The sequence below is a fragment of the Anabas testudineus genome, chromosome 5, assembly GCF_900324465.2.
Source record: "Anabas testudineus chromosome 5, fAnaTes1.2, whole genome shotgun sequence".
NCBI lineage: Eukaryota > Metazoa > Chordata > Actinopteri > Anabantiformes > Anabantidae > Anabas > Anabas testudineus.
Window position 1 is genome coordinate 19,396,420 of NC_046614.1, and position 22,989 is coordinate 19,419,408.

Here is a 22,989-nt window from a genome sequence, read left to right on the forward strand (position 1 = left end):
GACTAGTTAAATATCAGCTGTCAAACAAAACTGGGCTGTGATCCTAAAAAAATCACAACTGATCATTTACATTTAGTAGACCTCCTTAGGCAAGGAAGTCTCCTGCATGGAGGGCTATGATATTACCACAGCACTATCCAGCTGCACCCAATAATAATGATGGTATACCCTAAGTACAATTTGTAGTGAAATGTCAGAGCCAAAACAAATATAATGGCAATGATATTACCAGCCAGAGTTTGACTGATGAATCACAGAAATATTATGTACAGTGGCCAGAAAAATAATGTGAACCTTTTGGAATTTCATGGTCGTGTGTGGCTCTCTTCAAGTCGTTCCATATTGGTTTAAGGTCTTGGCTCTGACTTGGCCGCTCCAAAAGGTGGATTAGTATATATAGTTTAATCAATCCACAAAACATTTTGCCAATACCTCTGTGGAGTGTCAATGTGCTCTTTGGCAAACTTCAGGTGTGTAGCAGTGTTTTAAGTAAGCAGCAGCTTTCTTTGTGGTGTCCTGCCATAGACACCCTGCTTGTTCAATGTTTTACATACTGTAGACTCATGAACATGGATGTTAGCCAGTTCCAATGATGCCTTCAAATCTTTGGCTGTCTCTTGGGGTTGCTTCTTTACCTCAATATTGAGTGTTTGTTGTGCTTTTGGGGTCATTTTGAATGGCCGCCCACTTCTTGGTAGAGCAGCCACAGTCCCCAAGTGTCTCCATTTGTAGATTGTTTGCCTAACTGTAGACTGGTGAATTTCTAAAGTCTTTATCATCACTTTGTAACCCTTTCCAGCTTTTTGTAAATCAACAATTCTTGTTTGTCGATCCTCTGATCCTCTTTTGGCGAGACATGGCTCTCTCTCATAAGCATATTCTTCTTGTGCAGAGCAGAGAGTGTTTTTTGTCAGTGGAAGTAGCTCTAGTTCACACTTCCAAACTAATTTTCTTAACTTATGCTAACACCTGACTTTTCTGAGGTCATTTTTCAAAAGGTTCACATACTGTTTCAACTCCCACTGTGAGGTTTTTATGGTTGTTCTCAATAATGACATGAAAGATCAGAATTAGTTTTTATGTTATTACTTTAGGCACATTGTTTTTGTTAATACTCTTGATTAGATGAAGATCAGATCACATTTTGTGTATATTTCTGACTTCCTTTGGTTTCATATCAACTGTAGAACAAAGAGCAGGAGAAAATCCCAAAGCAAAGACAAAAACATCAAAGTACTGGCAGAAAAATTAAGCCATGAGGGGTTTCTTTTCATTTTTTTCTATTAGGCTAAGAAGAAACTACATTTAATTTCAAGTTCTTATTGCTCAGACTTTGCCATAGGAACAACAGGGTTACCACTCATTCAAGAAATGTCATAAAACACACTGTGCATGTACGTAAGTGTTTAATAAATAACAATATCAACAACACTTTAACAAAAGTAATGCTTATATCAGACCTGGATCAAACTGTATTTCCAAAACGTGTGGCTTTATTTAGAGTAAGTGGCGAAATAAAACGTGGCAGAAAGTACAATAATTATCATGACTGTGTTGCTAAAACTCTACCATGGCTGTTGCTCTGTCACTAGTTCAGTTGTGGTTTATGGTTTAAACCTTTCTGGTTTCTTAAACACCATTGCTGAGTTTTGTGCAGCTGTAATTTAAACTACATCTGTGATTTAGTCTAAACCCAATTACTGTGTCCTTGAGAAATCAACTAAATGCCACTATAGATTATTGCATCTGACATTTAACTAGACCTGCTGCACAGGCTCACCATAAAAGTATAGCAGGCAGATTTCTACATCTCAGATAAATGTAATAAAAGAAAAACTATTTAGACTTGGATGGTGTTATGAAGACAACTCACAAGGTGTGCCATTTCATTTTTGACTCCAGAAAGAATTACTACAATTATGTGACAAAATATAAACTAATTAAGTCACTGTGCAGTCCGTACACATGGTTTACAGCTGTATTCCAATTGGGAAAAAAATAGTGATGTTTGTAATCAACAGAAGTGTAACTAGGCTATAAATTAAAATACATGCAACTGAAAACACACATTGTATATTATTTCAGTGGAATTAAAAAAAAAAAAATTTCCTCAGCAGTTACTGGAAAGTCAGACCAGTTTGACAAATGACATATTTATGATTGGGAATTACCTGTAGCAGTGTGGAGCAGATTGTACAACAGAACTGCAAACTTATTTGCAGAACGTATCACAGAATAAAATGAAAAGATTTATAATACCTTGATAAATACCTGTCTTGTTCCTCACATAAAGAAAGAGTAAAGTTAGACTCAGCATACAGCTACTTAAAAAGTGACACAGCAACAGCCCCTTAATACTTTTAACAGGTGAATAGCTACAGTTCAACTGCAGATACTATTTGACCCAGGCCTGGTGTACATACATGCAGTCCTGATACTTTGTCATATTCCAATAATTTACTTTGTGCAGAGGGTGAAAAGTCTTTGGTGATATATCATGCAGACCGAGTCACAGCTGTCTGCACATTAGCTTGAGTATGTGTCTGTATGCACTGTAAATGACTGACTGTATGAGCCTTCGAGGGACTGAGGTGTGCAAGTAAAGTCTTCACTGCCGCCAGGACTTGCGGCTTAGCACACACACACAGGCCACATTGATGCGTATGAGCCTCCACGCCACCAGGTTCTTAAATGAAGTCAACGCTCGTACAAAAGTGTGTGAGTTGGTGCAGTAGGAGTTCCAGTGTCTGGTGTCGATTCCCAAACAGCCTGAGCTACCTGAGGGAGCGCTGTGACACGTTGTCTCAAAGAAGTACTGCTTTTTGTTCACATTGTTGATATTCACGTCTGGTAGCACTGTCACCTCGTTGCCTGAGATGTCCGTGGCCTTGGTTTTGTTGCCCACCCAGACACTGATGCTCTCACAAACTGAGTACACCCCACGGTGCTGAGGCTGCCCTGCTCCCCTGCGGGTCCTTCTACCGGCACCCTGTGTCCCTGCTGGCTCCTCATCTGGGGGCTGAGAGCTGATGAGAACCCTGGGCGAGAGGTAGCGGCGCTTTGTGAAGAGCTTGGGATCGACAGAGGGGATGGAGCTGGGGTTGTTGCCTAGATCCTGCTGCTGTGCCGTCGTGGCGGTGCACGAGTCCCCTTGGATGGCGGCCACAGCCTGGGCACTGAAGAAGAGGAACAGGACCAGCATGGACGACCTCATGGGCACACAACCTGAGGTTGTCAACAAGCACAGAGAACATTTACTGTTTATCTGTTACTGCAGATAGAGTATGCATTGTAAAATGTAGTGGCAGAGCAAGTGGACGGTTGTGGAAACAAGTTCAGTGTAGATGTTTTGTTCACACATTTCATGGTGCAACATGTTGAACACTGATCACACTTAATTTTGGTAGTAGCACCTGGCCTAACACAAAGGTCTGACACTTAATACTTAGCAGTCTTCAGTTTACAGAACAAATGCGTATTTTTAGGATTAGTTCAGATTTGATTACCTGTACAATCATTTGGATCATATAATGTACCCTTTAAAGGTTTTTAGTATTTAAGATGCAGCATTGTCTGAAAGATTAAAGAGAGCGTAACAAAGTCTCTGAATCACTTATTAAAGTGTAGACACCGTAAACAGGAAGTGGAGTGATTTATATCTAATTAAATGATTAATAGTCAAATTATTTACTTTAACTGAATTCAAAAAGAGGACAGTAAACTATTTGTGGTGTTTCCCATAACCCAGAAATCACGTTTGATATCGTTATCGTTTCATCACACTTATACACGCAACACACAGACCACAACAGAACATCTGTCCCTGCTGGCTTGAATGACTTGACAGGCTCTATGCTGTAGTTAACAGTACAACAGGACTCTCAGGCGTGTCAACACCTGTGCTGCTAGCAGGCCCTGTCAGGTAGCTTTATTATATGCTGCGTTTGCCTCGGGTGTAAGGGTGAGTGCTACTGGATTAAAATAGTTGGCACAACAAAACAAAGAAGCCATCATAGTGTTGTGTAATCATAGTAAACTATGATTACACCAATAAATGCTTGTGAGGTCTGTCCAATTTAGCCAAGTGTCTCTCCTCACACTTAAGCACTCTCTGCTCTGTCTTCCTGTGTATGGTGCAATACTGGGACATAAAAAAACATTACTCCATTGATTTTAAAATGATTAGTATGATTTCAGACCAGTTTACTGGAGAGGAGACTTTCCTCCTTTATACAGCCAATTAGGATTGCTAAAGTAAACAGGAAGGTTCCTTTAAAGCGGGAAACAGGAAACATTCATCCAGCTACAAATAAATGAGCAAAAAGTCTTTGAGATGAATGCTGACGAAAAAAAAAAAGCATAGTATATTCCAGATGGCAATATTGGCTCCCAGCAAAATCCAGAATAGAGTTTAAAACACTTTAAACACACCTTACATATAAAGCACTTAATAATCAAGCTGCATCATATCTTTAAAACTTCATAGTTATATTTTCCCAGCAACTTTGTTCTCAGAGTGCAGGTTTACTTGTGGTTCCTAGAGTTTCCAAATGTAGAATGGGGGGCAGAGCCTTCAGCTATTTAGATGCTCCTAGTTCAGGTTCTGGAGGCAGACACCTCTCTACATTTAAGACGAGACTAAAAAATTTCCTTTATTATGAAGCTTATAATTAGAGATGGGTCAGATGACTCTGAACCATCTCTTAGTAATGCTGCTATAGGTTAGTCTGCTGGGGGACCTCCTCTGATACACTGAGCTCCTCTCCTCTTCTCTCCTATCCTCTATCCATTTAAATGCCACCATTGCATGTCATTAATGTTGTGTCTTCTCTCTCCTGTAGTTGTGCTTCCTCCTCTCTCTCTCTCTCTGTTCTCCTCTGCAGGTATCCTCAGCCTTGGAGCTGCATATCTCCAGAGTGCAGTTACTGGTCCTATCTAATGGTTCTGCTGCAGGTTTCTTCGTCTGTAGGGATTTTTTCCTCTCCACAGGTAATTGGAGAATTGGACTTTTATATAATTATGTATACAGTTATATGTTATAAGGTCCTAAACCTTAAACCTGCCTGCCTTGAGATGACTTCTGTTGTGATTTGGCGTTATATAAATAAAATTGAACTGGATTGAATTGAATTACAAAACATGTTTATTTTGCAAAAATAGATAAAAAAGTCACATCTCATTTCAGACATGATAAAAATGATCTCATTTTATGTTAGAGTTAAGTTATCACAATACATCAGTCAGCTTTCTGGTCATATATTTCAATACTTCATATAAAATAATTTTGGAAAAGCACTGGTGTAATAACAATAGTGATAAATAGATTCCTTTCCAGTGCTTTAAATCCAAGGCTTTGGTGAGACAAATGCTGGATCACTGGCATGCTTTACAGAGACACATAACTGGAGCAGTGCCTATGTGTTTCCTGTGTTAAATCATCTGCAGACAAAGACGAATACCTGCAGAAAAAAAACGTATTTTATGACATAGGTCAAAGTCAGTTTTTATTAAATTTTGCTTAATACAAGTTTGGACTTGGGTCGGCGATAAAAGTAAAAATCCTTCACTTCTACATGGAAATTTACATTTGACATTTAATCAGTTGGCCGACGCTTTTATCCAAAGTGATTTACAAGCGAGGTTGATCCATCCATTCAGTTGGCGAGTGTCAAAGCTTTGATGCTACGCATAATCACATGCTTAAGAAAAAATGTCTTATATATTAAACTGTGATAATACTTTTTACCTAAATGCAGTAAGGTGGGCAAAATGTTAAAAACACCTCTTAATTCAGTGTAGAATTATCACCTTACTGAAATTATAATCTGGTAAATGTAGAATTAGTGGCAGACCTCCGTCTATACCTTTTCAGTGTCTCCGTATGAACTGTAGCACCTTGATTGCTTCTAGAGGACGTGATCAGAGCTCACTGAGTTCTGGGCTCCTTCCATCAGGCCCGACTATGACCCCCATCCAGCACGCCTCTGCTTTTCAGCCCTGCTGAGATACAAGCAAAGAAAGTGTCTCAGCCTGCTCGTAAACCCACTGTAAACACATTCTTTGTGAGGCTGATACGGGAAGAGAAAGTTAATATGTTGTTCCTGCTCACCAGATCCTCATGTACTGTACTGAACATACCAAAATAAAAAAACAGATCTGCATAATGTAGCCTATTAAGGTGAAATGTAGTGTAGTCTGCTATGAATGTTGTAAATTCTATTAACACGCCTTAATAAATGACATTTGAGGTTTGTTTAGACCTAAACCTCCTGTACCTGAATAAACAGATGTAAAGAAGTAAAAGCCAGACCCTTTAGAAAACTGGTGAAGCCACACAAACATCAGAGAAGTTGGAACATGTCACCATTATACATTTTCTTAAATTGGGATCTTGCTGTTATAATTAGTTGTGTTCCTTTCTGTTTAGTTATTCCACCCTGCTTGTTGAGTGTTGTGATTCATTTTTGCGTTGTAATAAAACCCAGCCACTATTCAAGCTGCATCACAGTGAAACAGGAGCTTAAATTTAGTTTTGTCCTTTGGTTCTATTGTGATGTCGCTGTGCTCAGACGTCCCTTTCACGAGTCGATTACATGTTATGTCACACCTTGCTTAGTGTCTGAAAACCAATGGATCAAAAGTAATCTGAGAACGTGTTGCCTCACAAATAGAAATTAGAAACTGTGAGTGTGTGGGATATGGCAAGCTTGCGAAAAGACAGGAATGTAAGCTATTTAGAAAGTAAATGGGCTGTAAATCTAATGGGCAGTCGCGTGCTGCTTCCATGTAAAGAGGAAATGTTCTTGTTTTACAGCACCTAAAAAAATAGTAGTCTCTGGCTGTCCTTGGATTTAAATCTATGATCCTTCAACTGCAGAATGAGTTGTTTAAATAACACGGCGACCTGAGCTGAACACTGTCCTTACGCTAATTCCCTCAAGCACAACACATGTATATCATGTTTCAGTAACATTTTCTTTACGTATTTCTACATAAAGCACAAAAATACCCAGTACACAAATCTGTGAGCAGCTATTGTTTTTTTACAAATGTGTATTTTAGCATCAAACTTCATTCTCAACTTTGGAAATAGTTGGACACTACATTCCTGAGTCAAAGTCAAAGAATTACTGATAATTTTGGAGCTTTCAACCATATAACACAATGTTTATCAGTGGATTGACGTCATTAGTCATGGAGCTGGACTTCTCATGCTCTCATCTCATGCTGACAAGTCATAAAAGCACAGTAGATGAGCTCACTGTCAACACATCCATGACAACTGAACAATTTCCATCTGCTGATGACCACAAGGTGATATGGTTCAAAGTGCTTGAAACCAAAAACAGAAAGGAAGTAATGGGCTCTATTCATTCCCTTTATAAGTTAGGAGCTGTTGAATAAAATATTTAAATATATTTAATATTTAATCTCATCCTATGGTGACAGAGAAGTGGCAACATTCATTCAAGCTACTATGTGGGATACAAATGTGCTTATAACATTGCCGTACAACACTGGTGTGCACTGGATCATCTCACATCACACCACTCATTAATCCTAGAAGCAGATGTGCTACAGCAGCATACGGCCACATGATCAGCTGATGACTGGAGAGTGAAAAATACCGTCACCTGGTCGAATAACACTGATGGTGCAGCAGTAAAGGAAGTGGGATTACTTGGCCCACCATAGGTTCCTCTGTGTATAGACAGCGAGCCATATCATAGTGTAGTCACTGTGTCCTGTTGGTTCTGATTTGGTTCCCGAAAAAGCGCTCACACTTCCCAGAGCTTACCCAATAAAACAGCGCTGGAATGATGTTGAACAGGATGTTTGCAGCTCAATATGCCAATGATAACACTGCGGGAAATGCTATTGAATCAGCATGAACAACTTTCTATAATAACATTCACAAGACCCTGTTAAAACCTTACTGGGGACAGTTCGGGGCAAAAGTTGAGGAGTACAGATAAAGAACGCTGCTAACGCTGACATTTGCAGACACAATGCACCTTACACGCCTGTTTTTATCCCTTCAAGTGCAACTTTTTCTATTTTGTTATAACCCACTCTTCACTTTGTATGTGATTATGTCTTAAATTCATTTACTATTAATATATGCCGTATGCTGTACTGGACCTATTATATAATTATTTAAATGATTTATATACTATTAAATACAACAAACTTAAATGAAAAAGAAAACTTGAACAACTGAGCAAAATGAATTGGCTAAAAATAGCATGAAAATAGTGTAGCTGCAGAACAGTGCTGTGAAACTAAAAAGTAGTTTTGAGAAGTGACAAATACAACAATTTAAAACTACTAAAAATGTACTTATAGTAATAATAAACATGCTCATTAAAGTGTATTTTAAACGTAGTTTAAGTAACATGAGGTGCCATAACATTACGTTTTTATATTATATATATTATATATAGAATCAGTGTCAAAATTACACAATTTTAACATCATTTGTAAATTTTATTCCCATTTTCAAGTTAAAATGTTCTTAATTGGCAACAGCTGATTCGACGCTGGCTGTCTATATCTCCATGCCGACAGCAGCTGAGGCTTATGGGTATTGTAGTACTAGACAACGAACATATCACACACACCTGAGCTACAAATAGTGCGTTTTCGAGGTAATAAAAATCCGGACTTTGACATAAAACTAGCGTGTTTGTCTTTTGAAGGCATCATTAAAGTAAAACTTTACAGCTCCACTTTATATCTTTTCATGCGGCTTATTTAAACCAGCTCGACCTCGACTATAAACCTGGGCTGTAGTCGCTGTTGATAAAGTCACGTCTCATAAGTTGGTTTGTTCACCTGTCGACCTCAAACGACACCTGAAACAGGGAAGTCTGGATCTGGGAATGATGAGAAATTGAAAGGAGCAACACTTCACTTCATCAAGCTAAGTATGAGCTTCTTTTGTAAATGGGTTTAATAGTTAAAGGCTTCTGTGGATGTGTTGGTTGGTAAAAGCCTTTTATGCTCATGTGTCAGGTATTTGCATTGATTTCATTTATTTTGGCTTTTGATAAATTTTCTTTCTTAGGTTTTGTTGGGTTATTTAAAATGAATGATGGACAGCCTCTGTGTGTCATTTATAGCATTTCCTTCAACTTTGTGTTTGGTGAACCAGCGCTTGTGTTGAGATGGGGATTTGTTTTTTACTATTATTTATTTTCTCATATATCCTTCATTGCTCTAAACTATCTACTCAATCTTTATTGTCAAATACTTATTGGTAAAAGCTTAATTTTGGTGCTTTTCAACTTCAGCTTTTGTTTTATTGTTTGTAAACTGAAGACATTAACTATTACATGATGTCTGTTAATCTGTGTTTTCTATTTTGTTTGCTGTGGGTTATTCTTTGATTGATTCTTCTGACCCGGACAAAAACACAGGTGCAAATAACACAATCAGTGATGTCTATCTATCTATCAGTCTATTTAAGTGCCCTAGTTTTCCATTCCACTGAGCCAGCACACAGTAGCAGCCTCCTGGAGTGGACCGTCTGCCTTAACATGATGATGTAGCTGTGTGTAGATGCAGTATATACAGCAGTATCTATCTATAATATTCTCTGTATCTAACAAGGCTTTGGCATTAAAATCTACCACTGGCGCTGCTCAGTCAGCCTTGTTGTTTTGAGCTTGTGGGAAGTGATGAGATCAGAACGTTGGCATCGAATATCAACATTTCACTTTCTCTTCACACAATAAATCCAGTTGTGAGGTAACTGACTGGAGCAGGGCAGAACTAGTTGCACTGTTGATGAAACAACAAAGAATATATAAACATAACCGGGAAAGTGTAATTTAATATTTTCTCTACTTTTTTAGACATGATCACTTAATTTAGAAAACACCTGGCACATATCTCAATAAAAAGACAATCCTTCAGTTTCATGATTAAGGTTCAAGATCAACATTTGATCTAATAAAATAAAATGCATCACCATCAACATCATGGTATATTTAAGCTGTTCTACTCTTTACTGCTGCCGCTGGACTATTTGCAAACCCTGTGCCACTGCTGCCGCTGCTGTTTGCATGTGGAGTCTATAGACCGCAGCGTAACTGTGCATTAGCATTTACTGCTGCAGATAGTTTGAGGCTGCTGTGTAATGGAAGCAGACAAAACAATCTGTCACTTGTTGGCATGAATTACCTGAATCAGCAGGCCAGTCAGTTACGAGGCATGTTAGCCCTGAATGGATAGGCCACCCACAACCACTGACCTACAACTCATTAGCTCTAATGGAGTCAGTTTAATGAACCCTGTCTGGGTTGACTGACAAGCAGCCCGGTGTGGCACACAATCGACTCTGCAGACCAGGAACAATCAACCTCCCTCTGAAAAAACATGGCAGTGGCTTCATTCATATGGTAAAAGTCACACAGTCCCTCTGGTAACATGATCCTACCGAGGCTGGCTCTCATTCAAAGAGGGAGGAAGGTGCAGGTGACTTTATCTGAAAGCCACCAGCGGACTTTGAATGACATATGGCTCATTATGTTGCTGCGGTCATTCGTGCATAGCTGCTCAACAGGTCGATGCTTTGCTTTGTGTTGAATTTAAGCCTTCAAACTCAAAAGTTCCTAGAATGAAAGCCTCGGTAAAATCTGTTGTATGAAGTATGTGAATACTATTGTTTATTGTCTTGACTAATGAAGATCAATACTGTTTCTAAGCTTTCTCTTCCCTCTTTCCTTCCTTTTTAACCTGCTGAACACAATCTGAACACAAACACATTTTGTTCAGATTTCACATCATTTGATCTCTAGTTAATTTAATACACAACTATTTAGGACTGCAAATGATATTTTAATTGTATGTTACAACCCTAATTCCAAAAACGTTGGATTGTTGAAAGGACTGTGTATAAAATCAATGGCAGCACAATGACTCGAAGTTGAGACAGACAAAGGCTGGAAACCTAAGCATAAAGTATTTTTTCAGAATTATGTTTTGTTTTCTATGTTCTGTTATGAATATTTGCAAATCATTGTATTCAGTTTTTGTGTAGATTTTTACCCCAACTATAACTATTTCACCTGATATATCATAATTTCATACAGTCATCTACATATAAGTAAAGAATCGTCATCGTACTAAAATCAGTGTTTATTCTGAGGCTGACAAAAAATGCAGATATAACTCAAATTAGCATTTCTGTAGTGATCTGCAGTTAGAGGTTCTGAAGACTGTAGATGGATCTAATTTAGATTGTTCAGTGACAGACATGTTTTAAACTAAATGTAGACTAAACTGTGGAGGCAATTTTCTTAATGGTGGCTCTTGTCCGTAGCAATCATTTGGGTTTTAAAAACAGAAATAAAGCGAAGCAACCTTAATAAAAGGATTACATCTCTCTGAAATGGACTCGGAACAAATGAAACTTTATGATAATTTTCCCCTTTGTGTCTAAATTGCTAGACAGTCACAGAATTTCTGCTTTCCACTGTAATTAGACTTTACAGACAAACCATTTCAATCTGTGCAGTTGTTACACAGTGTGTTGTGAGTCTTGAGCTACTTGCATCTTAATTTATAGATGGGAATCCCTCAATTAACCCTGAATACAGCTCTGCTGTGCTACAAGGAGAGGCAGGAAGCCGCAGCAATGATGGTGTCTAAACATCCCTTAACTTGAATAGTGTTTTCAGTCAAAAGTAAATAGGGGATCATTTTGTTACTATAGTAACTGTCCTGTATATTTGTTCCTGAAGCTATTTTTTACAAGTCAGATCAGGAAGAGGTAAAGGTAAAATTGGGGCGGGGGGGAAAAACATTAGAGAAATGGCAGCAGCACTAGAAAGTGACACGTGCAGCGATATTGTGTTTAACTGGGTGAATGATGTAACAATGATAATAATAATAATGGGATATTAAAATAAGTGCATGTTTTCAAGGCACATAGTAAGTGTTGATGCTTTTGTATTAAAGAATTAAAACTGTGTCCAAATACCTTTTCTGTCAGAGCCAACCTGCATTAGGTCAACCTGTGTTTGACAAAGACACAGGAGGTAATAGATGGCAGTGGGCTAAAGACTGGAGGACACAGTTATGAGTTTGTTGGAAAGTTAAACTGGAATGAGGTCTGTTGATCACTGAATTATATATTGTCAGTGTGCATTTGAATCTTTAAGTGTGTTGATTCATAAAATACTAAAACCTGAGTGGATAAGAAGATAGAAACTGGATTATGGAGCAGCAAACTTTCAGTGAACAGACTGCAGCTTTGGTTCAGGACGAGGACAGTAAAAGTCAGTTAAGATCTAGTTTCAGATTTTCTGTAAACACAACATAATTAAAATGAATTATTTGCCTTTTTCAAACAGTTTTTTGACATTACTTTTACAGTAAATGATGAAGCTTCAGTTAAACAGAATAAAGAACTGACTATAGTATGAAAACACACATTTTAAATCTGACATGGACACAATCAAAACTCATAATATGCTGCATCAGCATCTTGTCTTGAAACATCTTAAAGCTTTTAATTAATTTCCCTTTAAAGATATTTAAAACTGTCTTTTACAAAGGCCTTCAATGTTTTTCTAGCTTGCTGTGGACAGTAACAATATTTAAAACTGTTGTATGTGCTAGTTTAGTTCTTAATACAAGCAGTGTTTGAAACTCTGGATACAGTGGCTGTGAATACACTTGATAAATATTGTTCAGCATTCTCCAGTATCCAAACCTTAAAAATGCATTAACCTGTGTCCTTTGTAGCCATAAAAATGTCTTGAATCAAACGTAACACACTTAATGTGTAAGAATTGAATAACCTTTTACTTCTGTTATGCTAACATGTGCTGTGGGCTCTTCAGTGAGACCATTTCATGTGCATCAGGGACACATGTGCAACACATTTAAGGTTACACTTAAGGTTTGTACTTTTGCATACCTGCCTCGGCTTGCCCATGAGTTGTAGGGAAGTGAAATGTCCTATTTTTGCTTTTGGCAACTTGAAAGATAATAGCATGCAATTGCAGCTCATAATTTCCCATTTTCCCTGTCCTGTTGGATCTAGTTATGGCAATTTTCTGTTTTACTTATCGGACAACTATGTGGGAAATTGGTTCAAACACAATATGACCTTTTGTTAAGAAATGAGACCTCTGCTGGCAATTGGTTGTGATCTAAGGCAGATGTGTGAAAGTCTGACTGGCTCTCAGACCTGATGACAACATGAGGTCCAAACTGAGGCCGAACGAAGCCAAGTCATAGAGCAGATCAGGGCGGGCCAGTCAGTCAGCAATCTGCTCAAGAGCTAGATTCTGACTTCTCATCCAACACTGTTGGTGATGCAACTTCAGAGTTACCATCGAGAGCAAACACTGATTGCGAAATCTTAATGACAATAGGAGCCTATTGTTTATGCTTCTTGTGATAAGATACACAATGAGCAGAAATTATAATGTAGCCTTGTGATTTAATGTTTACAAGCTAAACAAAAGAACTTTCCACTTACTTTCTCTTGACCACTCGGTTAATACACGTGTTGCCGCACACACACGCTGCAAACTCCGTTGAACTGTATGACATCAAAGATAAATGAAAACAGCCACAGAAAGAATGTGTCGCAAAGCGAGCATCATCTTTCTTTGCATTGCCCAAACCCAACAACCTGAAATATAATCACTGACTGACAGAAACAACCACATGAGGATGGTAAATGGAAGATTTAACAAGGACAGTTTCATTACTCACTGATGGCTGTGTTTGGTCTCACTGCTCTGAGGAAACGCAGCTGACCCCAGTCTCTATACACACTGTAACTAAACACAACGGACTCGGTGGAGAAACGGGCCCCTGCTCAAGTACTGCAAATTAGTTAAATAAACTTTTACAACAATGACTTGAGGGAGTCAGCGTATGTGGTGTTCTCTGTTTTCATCATGCAGTGGCACACACCCAACAATGCAGCCGACGTTTAGTTTGTGCAGTTTGCTCAAACCTTGCCAGACATCGGTCGCCTGAGATGAACTGTACATTATCATCAAGGATACTTGTTAGTTAAATATGGCTCAAGAGTTGAAATTGTGGGGGGAAAAAAAAGCAGCCTCGGTGACCTGGAGCTTTAAAGCTCTCCTGTTGTTGCAAATGATTGAAACATTTTTTAAAAATGAAGGCCCTTTTCATTTACTGGGGAACATTACTCTGGCAGATGCCAGATCAGATATGGTTTTCAGTGACAGAATAGCTGCTCTGTTATTTGGTCAGACTTTCACATCCTCCTGAATCTCCACTTCATTATTGTTTAGTCTGTTCTGAGCATAATTAAAATAATGTAGACTTCAACATAAAGCACCACACTCTTTACATTTGTGGACTTCTGTAGAGAAAAACTATTTTAGCTGTAGAACAGCTGGAGACTCACATGTACACACCTCTGTTTATTGCTGTTGGTTTCTGTTTCTGTATCTTCAAGGACGGCCAATGAGACCATTCAGAGTCCACGCCAGTTTTAATCACTATGAATATTCTATTAGCAACAGTCCATGTGGTGTTTGTTTCTTCAGGAACTGACTTGTGGTCAGTTATGTTTGTGCTGCCTCTTCTTCTGTGTGTCACTAAAATGTTTTAAATGTTGTTTTCATTTTCAACAAATGAAAACCAGGATGTTTCTTTGGTTTTTTTGTTTTTTTCCTTTTGGATGTTTTTAAGTTCTGATCATTCTTAGCCAAAAGATTTCCATTAATTGTCCAGCAGCTCCAGCTACTACGAGACAGTATGAGTTTGGTCTTGGCCATCATAGTTTTGCCACCTTGCGGAAAAGAGCATGTTTCCTTTTCTGGCTTTCGTTTCCACCTTTGCTTTGACATTTTGTGGTAAAGTCCAAATTGATTGTTTAAAGTCCTGGTTCACTGAGCATGTGATATCTACGCCCTTTACGTCCAATCAAATGGCTTCGTGTACACAGCACCATCTGACACCTTTGCGGCTCTTTTACTGCAGCCATTATTTTTGTCACAGCAGTTTTCCGTATCCCTATATTATGGTTAAGTTCTGTCCAAATAAATTCACACCTGCTGTTATGCAGGGTAAATAAAGTGATGCCACAGAATTGACTGGGTTTAAGTCAAAATGCATATGTGGTGCTGTGTTTGGCGTCTTCTGTTTTTAGCAAATTTGACTGTTTGTATCCGGTCACTTTCAGTGGTCGTCTGGGCTTCTGCCTTATTTGTTTTAGTGGCTCAAATGAAAAAGATTCCTTTGTGCAATTAGTCTGCGCTCTAGACCTGTAGTGACCCAGGCAATTACAAGCTTGGAGAAACCGCCAAACAGCGAATCAATGGGCAAACCCAATACCTTCAGCAGCAGAGGTGAAAACAGTCATCATTGGTATTGGTTTTAGGTCGAAACATTGATTTAAATGGAAAATAAATATATAAGCATAATTCTTTTTCATATAAAGGCTGTGAAGCAAGTTTTCCTTCTAAACACTGTGTTGATATACTGTTAAATCAGACATGACTGTGTGAAAGAGTAGAAGTTGGGCTGTATTTGACTTACAGGGTTGAGTTGGTGTGCAGGATGAAGAGAATGAGTTGAAGTTCACACACTGTGTGTGTGGCCTTATTGTAACTCTCACTCTGAGATGATGAGGTACTCCTGCTTGCAGGGGCACTTCAGTGGAGAGAGCTAATGCAGCTCGATCACAGGCACAGGCCTGCAGTATCTCTGCTGCTCATACCTACAGATATTTTACTTTTACTCTGTTTGAATTTTAGATGCAATTTTAATGCATCAGCCTGATTGCTGAAAATACAGCAGGAGGCATCTTTATTAGGTTAAGTTAACAATGAGAATGCACAACAGTACGTTTACAGTAGCCTATGTTTTTTTTTTTTTTTTTTCGTTTCCATGTTTGTACATGGGTACTATGTTCCTTGAACTGTACCCCGGGCTATAAGAGACGATTGGACACGTCTGCATGGAAGGATACATGCTGGTGGAATTATATATGAAGGGAGACTTATTAGGTTTGATGCCAGTAAGTGGAAGAATAACAGAAGCTCCTGTAATTTTTGGCAATTACATTCCTGCTCTTTAGACAGGAGAAGAGGGGATTTTTAGTAATGCTGCTTTATGAATAGCTTATCAGTAAAAAGTCGAGCCTCTGTACTCTTTAGTAGTTCATCATATACAGTAGCTCGGGGAAAATCAGGTCAATATTTATTAATTCCTGACTAAACTGGGAATCACTGACATTTGATAACATTTGGAACTTTAGATGGAGTCTTGCTGTCATACTTTAATGTCAAGCTAAAACAACTTTATTCAGCTTTCACACACATTTCCTTACACACTGGTTGGTCTAATAGGAGGATTCCAACAAAAGAGATGAGACGTAAAGAAACAATTACAAGACTTCTGCGCCAGAAGCTCAAGTGTGACACTGTTCAGAGAAAAGCCATTCTTTCTAATAGAGGGAGCCACAGTGGTCATCACTACTCTTAATTTCTTTAATGTTTTGTTGCCAAAGTGATGCAGACTTTTGACTCCAGCAATACAACTCAAGGTCCTGTAGCTCCCAGTTATTTTTTTGTCATTATTTTCTTGTAATGACTTATTTTTCTCAAGCCCTAATGCTGGACACTGTAAACCCTAAAGCCAATTCTGAAATTAAGTTATATTGCTTTAACTGTGATATGTTACAGTGGAAAGGTGGTATATGGTGATTTAAAAAAAAAAAAAGCAGTTTTATTTTGGCGCTCTTGTTCCACTCAGATGGACCATACATTTGTCTAAAGAGTCTGAACCTTGACTGACAGAACAGTTCATCCACCTGTGAAACAGATTGTTCGGCAATGAAGAGTTACAGCTGGTGTGCAGAAAACTTTCACTGATGTCCGTTAATGCTCTGCATACCAGGAGAGATGGAAAAAGACTGAGATAGAAAGACGAGGAAAAAACTCCACTTTTTACCATCCTTCACCTTAAGAAGTGTAAAATTTAATGCATCTAAGTTTGTTTGAAGAAATGTGAAAAGGGTTGGTGTAAACAGATCTATAGCCGCACAAACCATGTGTTCTTAATTAGTTAGTTTGCAGCCAAATGGAAAAGCTAGTTTTCAGTTGCATGTATTTACACTGGACTCCTGTATTGCTATTTTAAATACTGATTTCAGATCCAGAAAAAAGAAGACACTTAAGACAGTCATGTGTAGTTCAGTGGAGAGATACTTTTCCGCTTGACAGCGTTTGTATTATTACTGGACCAAGGGGAAGAAGGTTTGGAGTAGTGATGAAATATTTAGCGGAGATGATTGGCATTTAGTTTAGCTTTCCCTAAAACATTCTCTGGTTTCACTTTGTTAGATGTGATGAGGTGCTGTTTTTCTCTTTTATATCACTGTAAATGAAGAATCGCTTCAAGCAGTTTAAGGACATTACTCACTCATGCCTCACAAGATTGAACTTTGATGTTCAGCATTCGCAGCATTGTTTTCCCTAATCTTTATTATTATAATATTATTCTTTCGTACGTTTTTCAGCACTTAACTACTTCAGCATACTTTCAGCTACAGATGTCCCACTGTTGTACAGTTTGTGCATCAGGATGATGTTAAGATGTTAGAAGGTTTTTCGTTCTACCTTTGCATCACTCAGAAGGTAGTCGGCTTTCTGTCTATATTTTTCTCTCTTGGTGAAATGCAGGACAAGAATGCTGCTGGGCCAGTGTGTGTTTAACCACAGCTGCCAAACATTTTGTGCACTCAGCTTCCCATGTCAAAAAACATGACTCAAAATCTCCTTTGAAGAAAGCATTGTGAATCGACTGCTGGTTCATGGATCCCTTAAAAACCTGTGTCCCAACTGTAGATACTATCAGAGAGACCTTGAGGAAGAGTTTGTGGCAAATTGTGCCTAATGTTCCTTAATTAAACATCAAGACCAGCATCCTACCTGCAGCCCTCCCTCTCTTTCATCACACTCTTTTTCATTGTAAACTGACCACAGCCTCTATTGTTGGAGAAGACTAGCAGAAGACTATCGATGGTGTAGTTGATTTTTCATGCCACTTGATAAATAGGTTATAAATTAGTTGCTGTCCCTGTTTACAGTGTAGTGCAAATACTGACCCACTTTCATTCTGTAAACTCGCTACACACTGTTCAGACAAAAGATAAGTTAATAGCAATAGAATCAAATCTTTCTAAAACGAGCCTCATGCATTTAAAGGCCTGTTGAATTAAGAACACCAAAATAGCATAGCAAGTCTTTTCGAGTATAATCACCTGCTATAATGTCAAGAATGCAATAATTTGTCTCAACTCAGTGCCACACATAATTTGAGGAAAACTACCCTGCAGCTAGCTCCTTGTTTCCAATGCAACATACCATAGAAATACAAAAACTCTGCAGGAATGCTTTGAGAGCAGTACCTAGCCCAAGGAGACAAGTGCAGGTCTGATAGGTGCTATTGTAACCTGATGAGCCCGAGGCTAAGCTTCAGCAGTTTGTGAAAGGATGGAGGAGATGATCGGCTCCCTGTTGGATCTGATCCTCAAACATTAACCCTCACTAGCAGTCTAATACATACCAACCTGAGTAAAATCATTACGATAACACATAAGAAGAGGAAATGCAAAAATCTCCCAAAAGTGTTCAGTAACGTTTATGTTGATAAAACTTAATTAAATACATTCATTTCTCTAATTTGCTTATGTAAAAGTATGCAGGGTTCTAAAAAGCTAATTTTCTTTGTCTGAAATTATGTTAATGTAAAACTAAACATTTAAAAGCTCAGCTACTTCGTTGCCTGGGATTTTATACACTAGTAAGTTAGTGTAGATGCATGCAGTGTAGATGAAAGTGAAGTAGTTTTCTACCTCGGCAAAAGCTCCCTTCTTCTTCCTCTTCTTCTTCACTGACGTAAGACTCCAGAGGATTACTGAAATATAATCCAGCTTGTGTGCAATTCCACAAGATGCCAGGGAACAGAATAATGATTTCTTTGCTAATTATCCCAAACAGTCCTTTCTGGGTCTTGCACTTGTTTGAATATTGTTCTGAAAGTAAGTGAGAAGCGCCTGAAAGGCTGCAACCTCTGTCAGACGGTGACATGCTGCAGGTCCTAGTGCCTGCCTTTCTGCTAGCCACCAGAAAGTGTTGATAATTCACTTGCTATTATGTTTAAATGTGGAATTCAGATAAAACTAAAATCAGTACTAATCAAAAGTTTATTGTTCAGATTCTAGTGTCTTACTGACATAAAAGTCCCCCCCAGATGAATTTTACTGACTTTGCTGAACCCCCTCTTTCAAAATGTGGGTGGACATGCACTTTGTACTCTCTCTGTGTCTTCAGCATAGACATGCATGCATCACTGAAGCTGCTACTGCTGTTGCCACAACTTCTGTTTGGACATGACATCAGTCTTATTTGTGCTGAAGTGTGCTGACCCCCCAGTTTATACTTGTATACTGTCTATACTACTTGTTCATATTATATTCTATTTTTGTTTTTATTGTGTTTATACTTAATGCAAAAAACAAAAACAAAACAAAAAAAAAGCATTCAGAGTGAGTAAAGACCTGTTTTATTTGGGAAATTATTTTACAGTAGAAATCCTTTCAGGTTTTATTGTCCAGGTGGCCTTTATCATGATATGTGGCTGCAGAAAAGCCAAACTGTCATCATTTGGGTTTCTTCCTGTCAAAAACGGCACCAGATGTTTGGGATCACCCACTTTAGAGAATTAATTTTGGAGATTAGTACCTTTCCAAAGGATTTTTCAGCTGATATTATATTCAGTACTGCTGAACTCTTGAACTCTTAATACTGGAAGAGAGAATTTCTTTTTGCAACATCCTAGAAGTGCAAAACAACTTGCTGACCAGGAATTTGAGAATCTCTCCAGATGTTAAATTGGTGAAATTGTAAAACTCTTTTCTTTTTTCTTTTTTTTTTTCTAAACGGACATAATTGTCAACACCAAATCTTACACGGGGTAGAGTTACAAAATGCATTCAAAGCACAGAGTGGGTGTTTGACTGAATAGTGCTAATGTTTCAAGAAACCATTTGAGCTTTGAGGTGAGACGGTATGAACTAATCCAGGTGTGGAGAAAATAATGTGGCTGATGGCTAATGTTTGTATGGATCCGTCTCTCATCTCACACAAGATGAAAAACACAAGGTCACTGGAAAATCTGCCTTTTAAGCTGTTTTTCTTTTCTTTTCTTTTTTTTTTTTTTTTACTGTACTCTCCTCATAAATTAAACAAGGTTGAGATCTTTTAAAAATAGGGACATCGCTGTATTTGTCACTACCAGCCTCCAACATCTGGATCCTAATAAGAACACATGGAGGCAGAATCTGCTTACATATTACACAAGGATTACACTGGCTTTGATTATTGCTGTGAACTCTTTATGGCATGATTGGTATTTACCAGTGGTCATGGCCGTGTTTTGAAAAGCAGGCCTCTGGTTTTCTAATCATTTTTCAGCTGGTAGGAGCTGTGTTGTCGTTTTTCTATCCTACATAATGGATTAGACCCAATTTGTCTTCTATGAACATTACAGTTGGACCAGACACCCGTGAGAGACTAGTTACATCAGCAGGTTCTTCCTGCTTTGACACTACGGGGCTTTGGGGATTTGAAACCCGGCCTTGCACTGATCTCCTGTAAAACTCATTTGGAGGAAGCCATTTAGTCACTCAGGCCAGACCAAATACTTCTGCTGTTTATCACAGGTTTTGAACACCTCATACATGTTCAGAAATAAACATAACTGAGCAGGAAACATGTCTGGCAATAAATGGAACTAACAGTACATAAGTACTGATTAGTGAATAGCGGTTTTGGAGGACAGAAAGCATTTCATAAAGTCACAGCTACATTTTATGCTGCATGAGAGGAAAAATACTAGGAAGATCTTTTTATTGTTTGTTTGCATCTTGTGTAAGCACAAAATAGTTTTGAAATTATAATCTGGCAGTTGCACACAGGCAGTTGTTGACAATGAAAAAAATATTTTGTGCTTTATGAGTCTTTCTTATTCCTGTAAACTGAAGGTCAGAATATACTGTGCTCTGAATACACTATTACTTTTTTAATAAGATACAACAAAGAAAGTAGAAAAAGAGATACAACAATAGTCTTGCCCTTAGAAAGTTCTTAGGAAAGAATAAAAGAAAATATCCACATGGCCTAACACACTAACACACAGTGTTTTGGTTGCTACATTGTGAACTAACTGTGGTATGACTGGGGTTTCTCACAGGACTAAAGATCAGGTCTTTTGTTTGTTAAGCAACACTGTAACTCTCAATTTCTCTGAAGAAGGAAAATGTGTATACTGTGGTGATCCACATCTGGCCTTCATCAGCCGCATCAACCCAGCCCGTTTCAAAAGACAGCTGACTTCATGGAACCAAGCAGGAAGTAAGGGCTTAATCTTCATTCTATGAAACATTCATATTTGATTAGTGCAAAGGCCTAGCAGAGCGAGATGCAGCACAGGTCATCTTTCTCAACCATCATTAACTTTTCAAGTCGGCAATAGTTGCCACTCTCTCTCTCTTCTATCTAGTTTCTACCCCAAAACACTTGTATCCATATTCTGATGAGCAAAATGATGTAGATGGAACTTCATTTATCAACATACTGTATTATAATTATATTCTAAGTGCTGTGTTGGACCTGAAAAGTCAATATAGACTGTTTACAGTATCTACAACGTTTTTCAGACTCTGGTTCATCTAGTGCAACTTGTATCTGTTCACTGATTTTATAAAACATTGCAAATGGACGTAAGGGTGGATGTGTTGCTTTCAAATAATATAATATTGTGCCTGTTGGGGACTGTGACATCAGCTATTGCACAAAAGGGGCTTTTTGCCTCTGGGATAAGCATCTTTGGGATAGCTATGACCTGGATGACTGAGACGCTGTTGCACTTTTTTGTGATTTATTGAGCCTTTTTAACTCAGTTTGTGGAGTTATGGTCAAATGGGAGTGTTGTGTTGCATCTTATTGCTATTTTCTTCTTGAAGTGGTTAATGCTTACTTAACATTGCTTGCTGCAGTTTACTTGCGTGCTGAACTAAAAAGCAGGCAGGACAGGGGGAAAGAAAAGGATGGCCGTTATTGTCAGGATAAATCATGGCTGACAAAGTGAAAAATGTACAACCCTTTGCCAAACACTTGTTATCCACTTTTTAAAGCAACGGTTTGAAATATTGGCAAAAGCACACACACGGTTACAAAGAGTTGATGAGAAGATGATTACCATGCTTGCATCTGTTTGCAAGAAACTGTATTTGCATTTCCCAATAACGTTGAATAATTTCTTTGATGTCCTTTCACTCACTGCAGCCTAACACGGCCTTGTTGCTGAACAGCTGCAAATAGATCATTTGTCATGGAAATGAAAGAAAGCCACACAACCACAGCCACACGTTATTCAATGGTACAAACTTGACAGCTCTTTTACAGTTTCGGTGCGTGCGAGCGAGCGTGTTCTGTTCTCTTGGACTGTTGTATTTCCTGAAACAGACTTTGGAAGCCATGTAAGCTCATTTTGTCAGATTATCTCAAGCAAATTGAGCACCTGACCTAAGTAGTGATCTGAAGGATCTCTGCTCAGACCACCAGCCAAAACCAGGCTAAGCATGTGCCCTGTGACCCCCCCACTCCACCCAGCCCAAATTAGCCTGGGGCCACCAGGCAGATAGCCTTTCAGGAAAAGGCTCCTCAACTCTGGAGGACAATGGCTGTATTGTCTGTGACAGAAAGGACCATTTCTGCATTAGGTCAAACTTCATATAGAACAGAAGAATTCAAAAAATGTCCCTACTCCTCAATGTAACATCATGTTGGACTGAGGGAATATGTGTCGTCTTGGCAACTTATGGCTCTGAAATTCATCTACACCTAATCTGTATTACGGCTCTAATTCAAACTGTTTATTTAAAAATAATCTTTATGCCTTTTTATGCTACATCAGTTC

General features: G+C 38.5%; 1 protein-coding gene across 1 annotated transcript; it reads right to left on the bottom strand.

Moving 5' to 3' along the window:
* Positions 1 to 1,095: 1,095 nt before the first annotated feature.
* ngfb (nerve growth factor b (beta polypeptide)) lies at positions 1,096 to 19,009 on the bottom strand. The gene is made up of 3 exons (XM_026350038.1): positions 18,863 to 19,009; positions 5,865 to 5,997; positions 1,096 to 3,225 (listed from the first exon to the last, which is right to left on the bottom strand). Exon 3 carries the CDS (start codon positions 3,212 to 3,214, stop codon positions 2,609 to 2,611), a length of 606 nt encoding a protein of 201 aa, XP_026205823.1. The 5' UTR covers positions 3,215 to 3,225; positions 5,865 to 5,997; positions 18,863 to 19,009; the 3' UTR covers positions 1,096 to 2,608.
* Between the last annotated feature and the right edge of the window lie 3,980 nt (positions 19,010 to 22,989).